At 33.5% G+C, this 16,569-nt stretch overlaps 2 protein-coding genes across 3 annotated transcripts; both read right to left on the bottom strand.

Moving 5' to 3' along the window:
• Positions 1-1,254, bottom strand: LOC102629571 (uncharacterized). Its single transcript, XM_006476212.4, has one exon. The coding sequence runs from the start codon at positions 1,109-1,111 to the stop codon at positions 458-460; it is 654 nt and encodes a 217-aa protein (XP_006476275.2). The 5' UTR covers positions 1,112-1,254; the 3' UTR covers positions 1-457.
• Positions 1,255-9,307: 8,053 nt separating this feature from the next.
• Positions 9,308-14,751, bottom strand: LOC102629091 (polyadenylate-binding protein-interacting protein 12-like). Of its 2 annotated transcripts, none has more exons than XM_006476210.3 (11): positions 14,144-14,751; positions 13,524-14,045; positions 12,967-13,074; positions 12,805-12,849; positions 12,654-12,726; positions 12,427-12,539; positions 12,238-12,297; positions 12,099-12,146; positions 11,932-12,000; positions 9,805-9,866; positions 9,308-9,653 (listed from the first exon to the last, which is right to left on the bottom strand). In XM_006476210.3, the coding sequence occupies exons 1-11, from the start codon at positions 14,312-14,314 to the stop codon at positions 9,596-9,598; spliced, it is 1,329 nt and encodes a 442-aa protein (XP_006476273.2). In that variant the 5' UTR covers positions 14,315-14,751; the 3' UTR covers positions 9,308-9,595. The 2 variants fall into 2 exon arrangements, with proteins under 2 accessions (XP_006476273.2, XP_006476274.2); XM_006476211.3 differs by having other exon boundaries at positions 13,524-13,970.
• Between the last annotated feature and the right edge of the window lie 1,818 nt (positions 14,752-16,569).

The raw sequence follows: 16,569 nt of genomic DNA, 5'->3' as shown, positions 1-16,569 counted from the left end.
TGGAAGACAAATGCTAATAGGTATCCTACATTAGCTCGAATTGCTAGAGATATTTTGGCAATTCCAATTACAACAGTTGCTTCTGAATCAGCTTTTAACACTAGTGGTAGAGTTGTGAGCTCATACCATAACAAACTTCATCCAAGCACATTGGAGGCCTTAATGTGCTGTCAAAGTTGGTTACGAGCTTACAATAGCGGTATGAGTTTATTTTAATATGATTAATTTAAAATCGAAAATAAAAAATGTATTAGACTATTAATTATTCGGGGACCGGGGACCCTCGGGGATCCCCTGTTATTATTCGGGGAGGGGATGGGGATTCTCTCAAGCAATTTTGACGGGGACGGGGAGGGGACGGAGACATATGCAAAACATCGGGGATGGGTATGGGGAGATTGGTCCCCTCCCCTCCCCTCCCCATTGCCATCCCTACTAGTGGTGAAGTGTAATTCCACTAAATGTCTAACAAGTAGTCTTTCTTGTTCGAAGAAGCATTTCTGCTGCCACTTGAAAGACTCCATTGATCCGAAAAAGCAACAGATGTTGAAGCTGATGAGACCGCCACCCCATTTCCACATTTAGCCACCGTCCTCACACTCTCAATCAACTCTTGCGTGCGGGCTTCTTGAGATAATATCTCCAGCAACTGCTCTGGACTAATCACCAGCTTCACTTTCCAAAACCCATTAGAATTATAACTGTTAGTGTTGCAATGGGAGTTATGCCTGCTGCTGCTTGAAAAAGCTTCAGTGTATGACCTTTTTAACATCCCTTGATAGTCAAACGACATCCTGTAAGATGTTACAAGTGAAGTAGCTGGTATGCTGCTGTTTGATCTTACATGCCCTTCTCTGACAATTTGGCTTTGGCTGCTGCTATTGAGTGGAAGCAAGTAGTATGATTTGCCTGCAACAAGTTCTTCATGATTTGACAGTGGCTTCCAGAAGAGATCATGGCTCGGAAATATTGCGTGACCTGGAAACTCATTTGTGATGCATGATGCAGTTATTGGCGGGTAAAATTCCATGATGCCACCGTTTGATGTGATTACTTTGATAGCTGCTGCGATATCAACTTCTCCCATGCCTCCAAATAAACAATTTCCCATCTTTAATTAATTGATTAATTTGCTGGCCTTGGAACGATCTTCTGTATCTCTTCTCTGCTTTGTAAAATATATTGTAATCGTTTTCGGAGAGTATTAAAAGGGAGGGAACTAAAGTTGTGGGGAATGATAAAGAGAAAGATAACATGTAATCGTCGGTGGGATTGGGATACTTCTTTAGGCGCTTCCAGCACCAACAGAACATTAAAGAATATAAAAGCGTTACTATTTCTACATGTATATAATGTGAAAGTGAAGTGGTCGACTATTTTATTTTATGCATGAAAATACCTTTTATCTTTTTACCCCTGTTTTAAAGGTTACAATCTACCGTATATTACAATTATATTAAAATGGCATGTTGAAAATTTAGATACATATACTCCGAGTCGAATTTTACTTGCAATAATAATATTAGTGATTACACTTTTTCTTTAATTAACCAATTAATATTAGTGATTACAATAATAATAATAATAATAAGAGTGGAGCTATATGAATCTACCATAATATTTAATAAAGGAATATACTTAATTAATCCATTATCATAATTTGAAATTAGGAAAAAAGCCCTATTTATCTTAGGAGTTTGATGCAATAGGTCATTTCATTCTTACTTTTTAAACAATAGTATATTTCATCCATATTTTTCAAACAATAACTCAAGATACCCTTCCGTGAATTTACGTTTAGTTTGCTATATAATTCATTGAGGGCAAAATAGGATTTTCAATTAAATAGATACAAATTGTTTAAAAATAAAAATCTCGAGCACAATTTAAATAACATTTGACGTTCTACATCAATTTAAATTTAAAGATAACTTAATGAACAAAAATAACACCAAAGAATATGCAATATATGTATGTGTGTTCATTAATTTTCTTCTTTTAATAAAGTCAACTAATTTTTTAATATATATATATATATTATTTATAATAATTATTATTATTATTATTTGTGGGGGGGGGGGGGGGATCAGATGTTGACACAGACTAATAGCTTAATGATATGTGGTAAAAAAAGTCAACCAAAATGAAGTCTGCTTATTTGACGTAATGTCAGGATAGCTCACAAAGGTTAGAAGATAAGCTCTTTGAGAAAAATGATAATTTTAGTTAGTATGTCCAACATATAGGGGTATTATTAAAATCCAAATTTGGTGGTTAAAGACAACAGGTGAACAATGCATGTCATCATGAAAAAGAATAAGATATTTCGGGATAAAAAAAAAGGAGCCAATAGGAGTAAATATTCTTTTAGCAAAGCAATAACGGGGGTCACGTCAACTATCCTTTGTTGCCTCCTAAAAAGCAATAGGATCACGATCCGTGGCTAGCTATGGAGGCAAAAAAGAGGCTAAATGTTTTCATGTCTTTTAAGCTTATGGATGTCACCATAAAAAAAAAAAATAAAATAATGAAATAACATCACCTAAGGGAGGTCAGCCAACAAATATACACCATGTGTCCAAATGGACCAAAATGACCATCTGGCGCACTCCAATATAAAGATCAAGGTTTCTTCAAAATGGTAACTTCTTTATTATTTAAAGGTAAATTTATCTTCTTCAACCTTAAAACAAAAATGCCATTGTTAAAGCTTCAAGGTTCCTTGGAACTTGAGGTTGCCAATTTATTGTCCAAAATCTTACTTAAGCATCAGAGTATGATTGTGGCCACCATCGGCTTCACCTCTAATCTCAATTTGCTTAATTTTGAACTTTAACAAAGCTCCAAAGCTAGTGGTCTCATCTTCATTTTTTTTCTTATTTTCATCCCTTTTCAAACACCCCTAACTAGTCCAATTTTCCTCCATCATTTTGCGAGAGCACACCTCAAGCTCAGCAAGGCAGCCACACCCTTTTAAACAAATTTATTCATTTTAATCGGATCCACCAAATTCAATCAAAACAACAACAACAACAACTTTTCAATTGGGGATCACTTATCATAATAAAGTCAGCGATAAGTTAAAATATAAAAAAATTCACAATCTAATGTTATGCATTTTATCCTCTAATATATTAATTTTTTGGTTTTATGTCTTTGGAGTGCCTTTTTTTAAGCAAATGAAGGAGTCTAAGTATACTTTTGGTAAAATAACAGTACTAATTAAACTCTAATGTCTATGAAGTCTATAGATTTTTTTAATTTTATCCTAAATATATATTGTACATATTATTTAGTGTTATTATTGTTTATTCATTAAGCTATTTTAAAATTTTAAATTTATTGAGAAAGTCAAATGTTATTTAATTATGTTTAAGAGTTTTATTTTAAAATAATTTATATTTACTTAATTGAAATTTCTATTTCACCCTCGATGAATTATTCAATAAACTAACAATAAATTGACAGAGAGGTATTTCGGGATATTGTCTAAAAAATAGGAATGAAATGAACTATTATTTAAATAGTAAAGATGAAATGAGCTATTGCATTAAACCTTATAAGTGAAAAAAGACCTTTTTCCTTTGAAATTTTATCTTTTACTCTATAAAGCCACTAATATACTCTAATTTCTATTTTGTTTTCGGTCATGGTTTACAGCTAAATCCTCTAATTTATTGACTTGTTACAATGGATTTTTTTTTCTTCCTTTAACTAAAACTCTATACTCCTTTTTTTTTTCTTTTTTCTTTTTTCTTTTTTCACGATGGATGCATTGTTGTTTAGTTTATGTCAATAGTCTTATAGATCTTATTACTAATAAAACTCAAAATAAATTTGTAATTTTCGGATCTTTCTGAAGAGACCTTCTTTAAATTAACTTCTTTTTTAATGAAAACATAATTGTTAAAGTTTCATAGAGTGCATTTCATTATACATATTATATACAATAGAAACAAAGCTCATTAATTGAGAGGAAGCTTGAATTAAGAGAAGTATTACAAAATATAAGAATGAATATCAAAGATTAAAAACTCAACATCAGGTTGAAAAATGATTGTGGAAGGAAAAAAAAAAAGAGACAAAAGAGCAAAAAAAACACTAAAGTTTATAATGTTGGGTTATAATAATAATTTAACTTAAGGATATTTATGAAATAAAAATATTTATTAAAAATTAGATGGGGAAAGTATTTAAGTAGGTTCAAATAATCTAATCTTAAGTTGAATTTAATGAATGAGACATTATTTAGAATAAAATTTAATATTAAAAATTTAGAACCACCTTTTTTTTTTTGGAAAAAAAAAATTTACCAAGTTTTTAAAATACAACAGATTTAGTTGTTAACATTGATCTCTTGCGGCCGATACAACCGGAGGGAAATATTGCTTTGAATAAAAGTTACAAAGATGCGGGGTCCAGTCAATTATCGGAGGCAAATATGGTCAATGATATGGAAAGACAGCAGGGCCATGGCCTGGTCTGGTGGCTCAGTTTGAGAGCATCTTAATTTATTAATACTTTCGCTTTTTTCACACTTTATTTTAATTGATTTCTGGTTACGCCTTACGACTCTTTCTAAAAGACTGAAACTTGGTCCTACGTTTTTGACAGTTCTCGAGCTAATCTATCAGAACCACAGTGATACCATCCGCTTCTTTTGTCTTTTGTAATAAAACTACTATAAATTTTCATATAACTCCTTCTATTTATGTTTATTTAAATTTGTATAAGTATTAAGTTAATTTCTACTTGCATCTGTAAGCACAATTCAGCTAACTCTTTACACTATTTCATATCTATAACTTTTTTATTCTATATTGCACTTGTATCACAATACCTCCTCTTTACTATTTTGAGACCAAATCATTAACATGTTTAATTTACAACCTCACACTCCTTTTCAATCACAATTTATTTTTAAATATAAGGATATTTATGTACATCCACTATCAAAATTCATTTATCCCCTTATTTTATTAGTATTTATTAGGAGTGGACATCAGTCCAGTCTGGTTTGGTTTCAAGATAAACTAAAATTTTAATTCGGTTAAAATCAAAAATTAAAAAAACCGATCGGTCTTTAAGGAAAATAAAAATTGAATTGGAACTGAGAGTTTGGCTTAGTTCAACTTCAGTTTAGTTTCGATTTTTGAGTTCGATTTTGGTTATTCAGTATTGATTCGCTTAACAGATTAACAAATCGGTTGTTCGGTTCAACTTAACAATTCGGATTACTAAACAAATTATTTAAATAGTCAGAGAAACAAAAAAAAAAATCGGAGGGAACTGGTTTAAATTTTTAAGGGAACATATAGTAAAATTAAACAATGAAAAACATGGAGTACACACGAGTAACCAATAATTAATCAATGCATATTAACAAATTCATATATATATTTTTTATGATCAATTTAATTTTCCTTCACACTTTCTAATTTCTCTATATATAATTAACGCTTGAGTTGCATGAGGAGGGAATGGTTTTCGAAACTTTTGAAAACATTCATGCATGCAGACGGTAGAGCAATAATATTAATTTATAAAATATAAATTTCACAAAACCAAGCATCTTTGATTATTCATTATTCATCTTTTCTTAACTGTTAACATGAATCAATAATATATAAAATATAAATTACGAAAACAAAGCAAATTATAAAAAAATTACCCAGTCAAAGCAAAGGTCGCGGTCAGCAGTGGCAGCAACAGTAGACTGGAGACGACAAGGGATAGGAACTTAGGGTGAAGCAAAGGTGGCAGCGATTGTGGAATATTAGAAACAAAAGTTACAGTGAGTGAGCAATTAACAGCAGCAAATCAACGTGCAGCAAATAAGAACAGAATTGAAATAGCAGCAAATGTAAATAAAGCAGCAACTGGAAATTGCAGAAACAATCAACAAGTAAACTGAAGAAGATAGAAACTGAAAGCACAAAATAAAAGGAGGACAATCCCGAGTCCTGTTTAGCAACAGTGTTATTAAAACAGATTTATCATTTACTGTGGTGCTTTAGGTTTGCTGGTAATTATTTCTCAGAATTCTACGGGTACAAATTATCCGTCACACACACACGAATAATTCCGGCAAATCACAACAGCGGAGAAACTTGATAAAAAAAAAGACGTCAGAAGGAGGGAAAAAGATTTCGTTAAGTGCTCTGTACGTTTTGATTGTTGTGTCTAAAACAGAAGAGAATGATGCATTTTTATACACATGTGGGTATATAATAGTAGCATAAAATTGAATTTTCAAGTTAAATATGCGATTTAATTTTGTAACAGCCCATTGAATTAATGAATTAAAACAATTCAATTCTGTAACAGCATGTTGAATTCAAAAAATTCAAATTACCTAATAGCTCAAAAATTAATCTACAAAATCAAAATTGCTTTTGATTTTAATTGTGAAACTGATACAAAATTTAAAACGTGGCCATGTGGACCTAGGCGATTTTGGGCCGACATTTGCGTACGCAGGACGCGCAAGCGCACACGAGTTCAACCAAATCAGTCTTGGATTCGCACCCCTCCTGTGCACGCGCGTGTGGAGAGAGTCTCTATCCTTAAAATTATTGTTCATGCATAGATAAATATCTATATATAAACACAAATCTCTTAGCTTATTTTTCCCTTATGGGATAAGTCTCATTTCCTTTCAAATTTCCAATTTCAAGGGTGGACTTTGAGAGTCAATTTCTCATTCACCAAAGCACCATTTTGAGTGAATAAATATACAATTTCAAAGTGTTCACGGAGAGAATCCGAACCTCTCAAGATTTTCCACTTTCGCTAAGCGAGTCCCACTCAAAATGTGCCCTCAACATAGCATATTAGTATGCTATTTTTTCAACATTGTGGAAGACGACAACCGTTGTGGTGAAACAACGGTCGTGGTGGGTAGCGGCATCGCGGGTCCTCGGCAGATTCGATAATTGGCAGCGCCGCAGCAACCAGGCAGCAAGGGTTAAGAACTTTGGGAGTTAGGATTCGGTTTGCGATTTCAGGTGCAGCACACGTGAAATGTGTGTGTGTGTTGTGAAATTACATTAATGCCATTGATATCAATTCGGTTCGGGTTTTGTTACTTTGATCCAAGAACCGAACCAAACCACTTATTCAGTTTTCAACTTTAAAAAATACTGAACCAGAAAAAAAAAAAATGAATGGAACCGACTGTTCGATTCTATCCATCCCTAGTATTTATAATACATTTATAGCTATTAGGGTAATTTTTGCATATATCTACTTTTTTAAAAAATTTATTTAACACCTTAAACTCTTTTTACTTACTATTTCTAATAAACTCTTATACTACTAATTACTAAAATAAAATATGGTATCACTGCTTCAACATAGATAGATCCCGCGAAAGTGAAAGATGACATAATCATCAACGATCTTGAGTTCATCAACTAAATAAAGTGCTTCTTTTTTAAATTTTGGTAAATTTTGTTAGACCAAAATTTAGGATCAGTTTAGTATAGTGTTGCAGTATTAAAAAATTTAATAAATATTAGTTATTATGATTCAAAAGTTAAGTTAATGTAAAATTATATTTGTATGATAAAAAATTTATATATTTTTTGTTATTTTTGTAAAATTTATTATTTAAATCTTATTTTTATTACGTACTATCAATTTTTATTTAAAAGGTGAATTATCTCAATACCAAATAGACTCTTAATTAATTATTATATTGAACTTCTTAACCGAACGGTTTTTTTCGGAAAAATACGATACAACGTGGAAGAACACACGGAAGTTGGTCGCACTCGGTCTTCATTGAGATTTTCTTTAGACAATACAGCTCTTTTTTGCGGCATTTGGCCAACTTTTCAGTTTGTGTATGGAGAGTGAAATTGAAATTGCATATCACAAAAGTTTGTATACAAATGCCATGCCAATTCTCGTATCCGGACACTGACATTCTGTTACGTTTGCTTGGCCTCATCACAAGCCACCTATTTGGAAGGGTGCCAATAATTTAAGGAGTTTTAAGAGGTATTTGGAGGGTTGCCAATAGTCACATATTATGAAGCAGAATAAAAAGATTATGAACTTATTAGAGCTTGGCATCTATGCTTTTGAGAAGGAGTTCATAAGTCACCGACAAAACCTCCAATGTGTAATGGACAACTGATGCAAAGGTCAATGGAGCGTTAGGAGGCGCCATGCCAAAACGCTGTGCATTGCAAATAGAGAGGGACAGAGAGACAAGAGTCATAACCTAGTGATGGGTGATGTTGCCTGTCTTATGATTGAGCGGCAGTGCTATAAGGTGTTCTTTGATTAATTTATAAGTTCAACATTATCTAATGAGAGTCATAGATTTGTACTAAGCATTTATATATATATATATATATAGAGAGAGAGAGAGAGAGAGAGAGAGAGAGAGAGAAAGAGAATCTTTAATTGAAATATTTACACACACTCTCTTTTGATGGGAATCCTTCATTTTGTTTAAATAAGGACCATAAAAAATAAAAAATAAAAATACAAACTATGCTGCATTACAAGATAAAATAGACAGCATTAGAATGTATTCTTTATGCATTGGAAGGCCTTATCTAAACACATTACAGTTCTATGATTTAATATAAATATTGTTGAATCTATGAATTAACCGGACACCACATATAACACTTTTTTTCTTTGGAGGGCTTATATGCAGAAAGAGAATTTTTGAGTGCTTATGTATAGAGAAGGGCATAGGTGAGGACGTCTTCTTACAACTTTTCTCAAGATGCTTCTCCTTTAGTCTAAATCCAATTAGCAGTTGGATACTTTCGCTATTGTTACCATACGGTTTGAGAGAAATGAATAGCGCTACGTTTTTCAGTTTTGGTCGCCTGGTTCCAAACCGAAATGCACCGTAAATAGTAAATCAAAATAAGGGTTAATGGACTTTTTTTTTTTTTCGAACCAAGGTATAAAGCACTATAGGCAACCTACTAAAGATAATATGAGAAGAACATTATTACTCGGAGTCAAATCTTACAATTCTACAGAACAGTCACCAAGCTGATGATCCATCAGTCAAAACCAATAAACGATAAATTCACATAAATATCTCAGTATTTCCAGCATTTAAAGCACAGAACACCATAGCGAAAACATTTAGTTGTCCGCACAAATCAACGCTCTTATCAGAGAGTAACAAAATAATAAGTGTGATATTTCCGTGTGTTTGTGTGTGAGAAAGAGCAACCGAATGCACGTTCCAGCATTTAGTTGAGAACCATCACTTTTGAAATTGGATATCATCTACTGTGAAACCCTACCCTAAAAGCCTACTTGAAGGATCTTCAAAATGTCAGTGGTAATAAGAAAAGATCAGTTTTGGGACAAGCACCATCCACATAGTCGAGCAATAATACATAGAATCTCTAAAGCCTCGAAGTTCCATCCAACTCTATATTTGCAAGAACAAACAAAACATAAACCCTATGATAACAAAGATCCCAGGCAATGAAGCAAAGGACAAAGAACAGACAGACCAGAGAACAAGAACATTTTTACATTGGTGTGTGTATGTATCTAAATATATATATATATATAATCTGGTACTAGTCAGGAGCATCGAGATGATTCATCAGTGCATGGGAAGTCGCGGAGCACGTGGCCGTACGGGTGTCTTTGATGGACTTACCCTGATCATTAAAAAAATGCCAAAGTTAACTGACCGGAGGATGAAGATGCCATGCCAAACTTCTTCAGAGAGAGAACAAAGTGAGGGGGGGGGGGGACAAATTCTTAATCAAGTAAAAATGAATTAAAAAGAGGAACTGCATGATGTCTGACCTAATTGGCAATGAACCCAGAACCACCCCACTGCAGTTGAGAGCAGCAATTGCACTTTCAGCCTGCAGGAATAAAATGGACAAGCAAAAATTAAACTTGGATTTCATTCACAAGGTCTAGAAGCCATCTCTAGCACTCATATCGTTTCAACATCATCTTTTCTCCCAACAGAAATACTAATTAATTGTGTGTCCACCAAGTCCAGAGAGGTCAACAACAAGAAAATAGGTTCACAATACAGCTTGCAACCCAAACCACTTTGCACTAAACGTTAGTAATCATCAGTCAGAAGAATGTCTTAACATTCAAGCTATTATAGATGTGTTCATGAACGTATATGTTACAACTTAAATGAAAGAGTGTCACCCAAAATCAATTCCATTTCATGTCCAACATGAATCATCTAAATTTGAGAGGTAACTTTCCATTAGAAAAGATATCCAGAGTTTATTATGACCATGAATGCAACAGCCATGCGTATGATGTCACCCACTTAGTACAAGAAATATCTCTCTCAAAGGAAAGCTTAACAAACAGGGAAACACAAAAAAAAAAAAAAGACAGTGAATCACTAACAACTAGTAGGATTGATAAATCATAAATGTTTCAGCAATTCTCTAGTCAACTATGCAACTGCGCCTAGCTCAAGTGCTGAAAGAGAGAATGGTAATATCAAAAGCCTGTAAGACTTTGATCAAAGACAATCTCTTCAAATTCAATTGGCAACCATAAATTGCAAGGAACCTATTAACATAGCAAGTCTCAGATTGCCAGAATCTGTATCCTTTGCATGAGTCAGGTTAAGAAAACATGAAGACCAAGGAGAAAAAGCAAGAGTACAAAACCTCAAGTAGATTCTAACCAAAACAGAAATTATGAAATCAGAAGTCCATCAAAAGCATAACAACATGGCAATCACAGTACACTGATCTCAATCCACAATCCAAGATTAGGATAAAGTTTCGGCAGCACATGAGAAACAACTCTACTCAAAGAGGAAAGTACAAAAGACAAATGCCTTACGCTCTCAGTCATCAGCAAGAGATATGGCTAGATGAAGCTTTCATATGTGGCAAGATTCTCCAATATCACACAATAATTTTGTCAATGCAAGAAACTTCCCAGAAGCTACAATAGAATTATCTTAGTATAATCACAAGTGATCATAGATTTGAACCCCCCACCCCCCCCCCCCCCCACAAAAAAAAAAAGAAAAGGCCCTCAAGCTGCTTAATCCAGGCAATGTTCATGATCCATTAAAGATAGATCCAACCAACACCAAATTGAAACTATTGGGTAACACAGTTTTAATAACACTAATACATATTTCTAGAGGAAAACAGCATGACAACTTTCTATGACATTGCTGCCTATACAAGAAGGGTTTGATGGATGACCTTTATGCACTAAACAAAAGTCAACAAACCCTGCCAATTTTTTAGAAAATAAACACAAAGGGTTACAGCTATATACATTATCTAAGTACAAAGATTAGTTAATTATAAATGAAAGATTAAATAGATCTCAGAACAGTAGAATTGGTGACTTGCTTAAACAATGTTTACATCAGACTAAAATTAAGGTTATCAAGCAACGACAACATCACAAAAGGACATGACCTAGCAAACCTTCAAATTTCTCTAAGATACAGTCAGACTCTCTTGGCTGGCAAGAGGAAATAAACAAGAAAGTGGAAGACAACATACAAATAATTGAAAATTTTTTTTAGACATTTCCAATCACAAAAGTTGATTTGCCAGCAGAAGGGGAAATAGTTTATCTCCTTGAGCACAGATATGCCAGAGATATGCATCAAACCCAGTGGGGATAGCCTTAAATTTCACATTTCCCTCTCTTGCTTCAATGCATAATTTTTTTAAAATAAAGTTGGCAAGGCATCTTAATCATGACTTCCATAGAGCTGACATGACTGATAACAGAGAGGTAGGACCAAAATCCAGGGATCCGGGATTTATGTCACAAAATTTGTTACCTTAGAACATGATCACCTAAAACCCTTTCTTAACCCAATAAATATTCCTCCGAAAATTCCTCAAGCCAAGCGATTGAAGGATTGTGAAGGATATAAAATTCAGTATGAATAAATAAAGTGGAAGAAGCAATTACCATTACAAACTCCACAAAAGCAATACGAGTGGAGTGGTGATAGTCTCCTAACAGCCTGAGCCGATAAACCTGCATCAGACAAGATCAGCTCATAAATGCATTCCCTGACAAGTAAGACACAAAGCTTAAAAAGAACTTTATGGTTAACAATAGGTATCATCACAGACCTCTCCACAGACTGATTCAAAAAAGAGTTTAACATCTGCTTGAGTGACCTGAACAGCACAAATCATGTAGTAAATACAAAATGTGTCATAGTCTACAATCAGGACCAGATTTGTCGATGAACATTCCAGAAATGTTCACCTTCTTATCAATATTTGTACAATAGATAGTTCTTGCACACATCTCACGTTCGTCTTCAGTCTGAAATCCAGAGGAAAATTGATAAACAGGACACACAAATTCTTAAAAAAAAAAAGAATTACATCACCAATACTACAAATTATCAAACTACATTCGTAACACAGAGGTCTTAAAACCAAGCTTTCTCACCCTAGGCAAAAATGTTGGGTTAACAGGAGCAATAGCTGTTTTGGAGGGTAAAACCCTGACAGGGTAGAATCCAAGCATTGTTCCTGCCAGATTCAGAGCAGCCCTCGCACCTTCTGCTTCATCAGAGCACCATAGGAGAAGTAATATAAGCATATAATAGCACACACCATGATTTACCAATAAAGTCAAGAAATATTCAAAGTAAGAAAGAATTAGTTAAATAATACCTTCATCAGTGAACTCAATAAAGGCAAAACGGAGTACAGAATTGGGATCGCCACAAATGCGGCAATCAACAACCTAAATAGAGGAAAGTAATTATGTAAAAAATACAATTTCAGATTAACAGGTTCATATAATAAAAAAGAACACCTTTACCTGGCCACAACCGACAAACAGAGCTGCAAGCTGCTCTTCGGTCACCTTTAGTCCCAAAAGAAAAAACAATATATTAGGCTACATTGAAAAAGTTCATGAGATCCAACAAAAGGAAAAATGAAGGAATAACAGTGATGATCAAGAGGCTGCTCCCTTATATACCTGTTGATCAATGTCAGATACATACACGGTCCTCCGAATTATCTCTTCCCGCTGAGCCAGACTAGTCCTGCTGTTCATTCTCCGCTTGCCTTGACCAAAGCTTTTCTTCTGAGTAAATCATACCCATCAATGTATCAGGAAACAAGTAAATTTAGTTCTTCGTCATTCAAGAATGATCAAACATCAACCCGCACCCAAAATTACCCAAACAGAACAATGAGAACCCAATTTTTACTCAGAAAACACAAATACATAGAATTCAAAATGTCATATTTTCTTTATGCTTTTCCCTTACTTTTTCAGCAAACACAAGATACACGAAAATATTTGGACCGAAAATTTTCATAAAGAGAAGCCCAAAATGCAAGTTTCTTAAGCTTGCACAGAGCGCTAAATCAAGCCATCTAGTAGGCTCAACAAGGTATAGAATCCTTAAAAACACTAAAATCAAAAATTGCAAAATAAATATATAATTTTTTTTCCTCATCTAAAATTTCCATATTTTATTAATACTTAAAAAACCATGAAAACTGAAAAACAATATATATATATCATACCCGTCGAACAGCAGCGTTGGCGTTAACGTTACCATTTCTGGCGTTGTGGTTATTGAAAATTAGAGAGTTGTTAGCAAAGAAGCCTCCGTTAAATCCATTGACTCCGTGATTATTGTTGTTAGTTTTAGCAAGCGAAGGAGGCACAAACTCTTCAGCCATCGGATTCAGCTTCGAGAACAGCTCCTGTAACTCCCTCATGTCACGCTTGAAATCTCCTCCGCCGTTGGATCGTTGATTGTTCTGGTTGTACAATCCCTGATCGAGCGGCATCACCATCGTTCCTCCGTTTTGCTTCGGATGATCCTGACCGTTTGATGCCGGTATCGATCCCGCTGACGATACAGCTGAATCTTGACTCGCTGATTCAACAACAGCCATGGTTTCTTTTTTCCTTTCTTTTTTTCCTTCTTGTACCTGCTTGACTCTCTCAAAAATCTTGACTTTGGACTGATCAATAAACGAAAATAGTCGTAAGCTAAGCTGAAACTGAAATTCTTTCCATTGATGTAGAACAAAACGCAACTGGAGATGAATACGGAGAAAACGAAATGAAATAAATTAATTAAAAACTGAAAAACAAAGTGGTGAAAGTAAAGAAAGTAAATTAATCAATTTCTTACAGCGAGTGAGTTGTTGTTGTTTTTGCTTTTCTTGCTTTCAGTTACAAAGTAATTTACACAAAGAGAGTTAGAGAGAGAGTCAAAGACCGAAGATGATCTTCGGATGGAGGAGTGTGGGATCTGCTTCACATCGTCCTGAAAATGGACCGTAGAGTGACGCTTCCATCTCATACACACACATCAGCATCATACATACATGACATGGGCGTTTATGTAAGCATGTATTTCTATGCAAATGCCCACGTGGCAGGAAATTACTGGGAGATACTATGGGACTGTGCATTTGACATGGGGGTGTGCCATGTTCTTTTATTTTTTATTTCCGATTTTTCGGTTTCTACCCTTTTTTTGTCATTTAGTAGAGCATGGGCAGGGTCCTTAGGCGGCAGATGCTTGCCGCTGGGTTAATCCGTACATGGGGATAGACGCAAACGTGAGTAGCTGCTGCAAGGGTATTTTAGGGATTTGACTAGCACCAGCACTAGCAGTGGACGTCTCAGACTCGATAATCACCTACCAACCAACCTGGCCGTGCTGCAATGGCATTTCTTCTATATTTGGCACAGAATATGCCTTTTTTTCCCGTAGATATTACAGAATATGCCAAATTTGCCTCATCTTAGTATCTTATGATGTCTTTTCGGAAAAAAAAAAAAAGTAAATCAAAAGAAAGAACTGTAAAAGCATAATGAAATGATAATTTTGAAGATAAGTGGACATTAAACGTAGAGAGAGAAAATAAAAGTTGCTCTAAAATGAAAGAAAAATTTTCTTAGGTCCTATTTTGTATTGAGGTTAAATAGATTTAATTTTTATTTTACAATAGTAAAGTGTTCAGTAAGCACTTTGTATTAGTATTATAGCTAAGAGGTTAAGGTAATTTAAAAAATTATAATATATTTATTATTTTTAGGCTAAATTTTAGATTACTCCGGTTATAAATTAATAATTTTCAAGCAACTCTCTTCACTTTTAAAAATCTCAAGTTACTCCTATTTTTGTTCAAAAGATAAGGAAAAAAAGGGGGTAGGTTAATGAAATTTCTTTTGTTTTCTTAACAAAAATAAGAGGCATTCCAAAGTTAACCGTTATTTTTGTCAAAATTATTTTTTAAAAATTTATATTTATTATACATTATTAACTTTTATTTTATAGATATAACTTTTTTTTTTTACATCTATTGTAACTTAAAATATAAATTAGTTAAATACCAAATAGAACCTGTTTACATTTACTAGATCTCTCTCTAGCCATGTCTTTTTTTTTTTTTTAATCACAGTTAAAATATAAGTTTTTTTTAACACTTATATCCCTCAAATATTATCGAGGATAAAAATCTGAATTGTATTATAATATACTTGATTTAGAACATTCCAATAAACTTATATGGAGATGTTTATTTCTATCAGTTATGTAATTGAGAAGATAAATTAAAGTCCCAACATAAGGGTTGTGACTCATTTGTGCCCTCAGACAAAAAACTTTTAATCTATTTAGTTGCCCAACAAAATTTACAAAGTGTATAGCTCATTTATTTTACTATTAGAAATATTATAATCTTTAAGGGAATCAATATAAAATGACCATTTTACCTTCAAAGTGTAACTAAGTAAACAAGATATCTTTTGACGAGGCTAGATGGGACAAATAATATCATATTTAGACATATAGTATGTCGTTCCAAAGCTCTCGTTAAGAGAAACAGAAATCTTAATAGACTTGTTGGTAAATTCTGTTATTTAGTGCTTGAATTCATTTATAATATTCAAAAAATTTGATGGATTTCTATATTCTCTTGGGAAGTTGTTTTTAAATTTCTTGAAGTAAGAAAATTGTATTATGTAAAATCACTTAAGTTAACTTATTTTAATAAATTTGCATTATTGTGGATTTAAGTATAAAAGTGCATTTAAACTATACTTGTATCATTCTTTAATTATTAATAATAAAAATGTTCTCCATGAGAAGTAGAACTGGGCTAAATTGAGTTCGGATCAACTGGATCAAGTTTTGGGTTGGTCGAGTTGGATTAAAGTTCATTTGAACTCAATCTGAACATATAACACAATCCAATCCAATCCGAATTAATTACTAATTAACTTGATCCAGTCGGACCAAGAAATTGGGTTGAGTTTGATTCGAATCAAATTCAGATTAGAAAGGTTCGAATTTAGTTCAGGTCAATTCAGGTTGGGTGAAATATAATAATTACTAATTAACAATTTAATATAATAACATATAATATATATTACACAATACACAATATAACTATCAAATGGCGATGGTATATACCATAATCGAAGGCTCGAACTCAAAGCTTCAAAACAGAAATTCAGGTTGCCGTTTGCAGGGTTTAGATGGAGCTTGAAGGAGGAGCTTGGTGATGGTGGAGGCATGGATCAGCAGATTCGGTAGGTGGTGGTAGT

This window comes from Citrus sinensis, chromosome 3, assembly GCF_022201045.2.
Source record: "Citrus sinensis cultivar Valencia sweet orange chromosome 3, DVS_A1.0, whole genome shotgun sequence".
Classification (NCBI taxonomy): Eukaryota; Viridiplantae; Streptophyta; class Magnoliopsida; order Sapindales; family Rutaceae; genus Citrus; species Citrus sinensis.
This window is presented reverse-complemented; position numbering and strand designations above follow the sequence as displayed.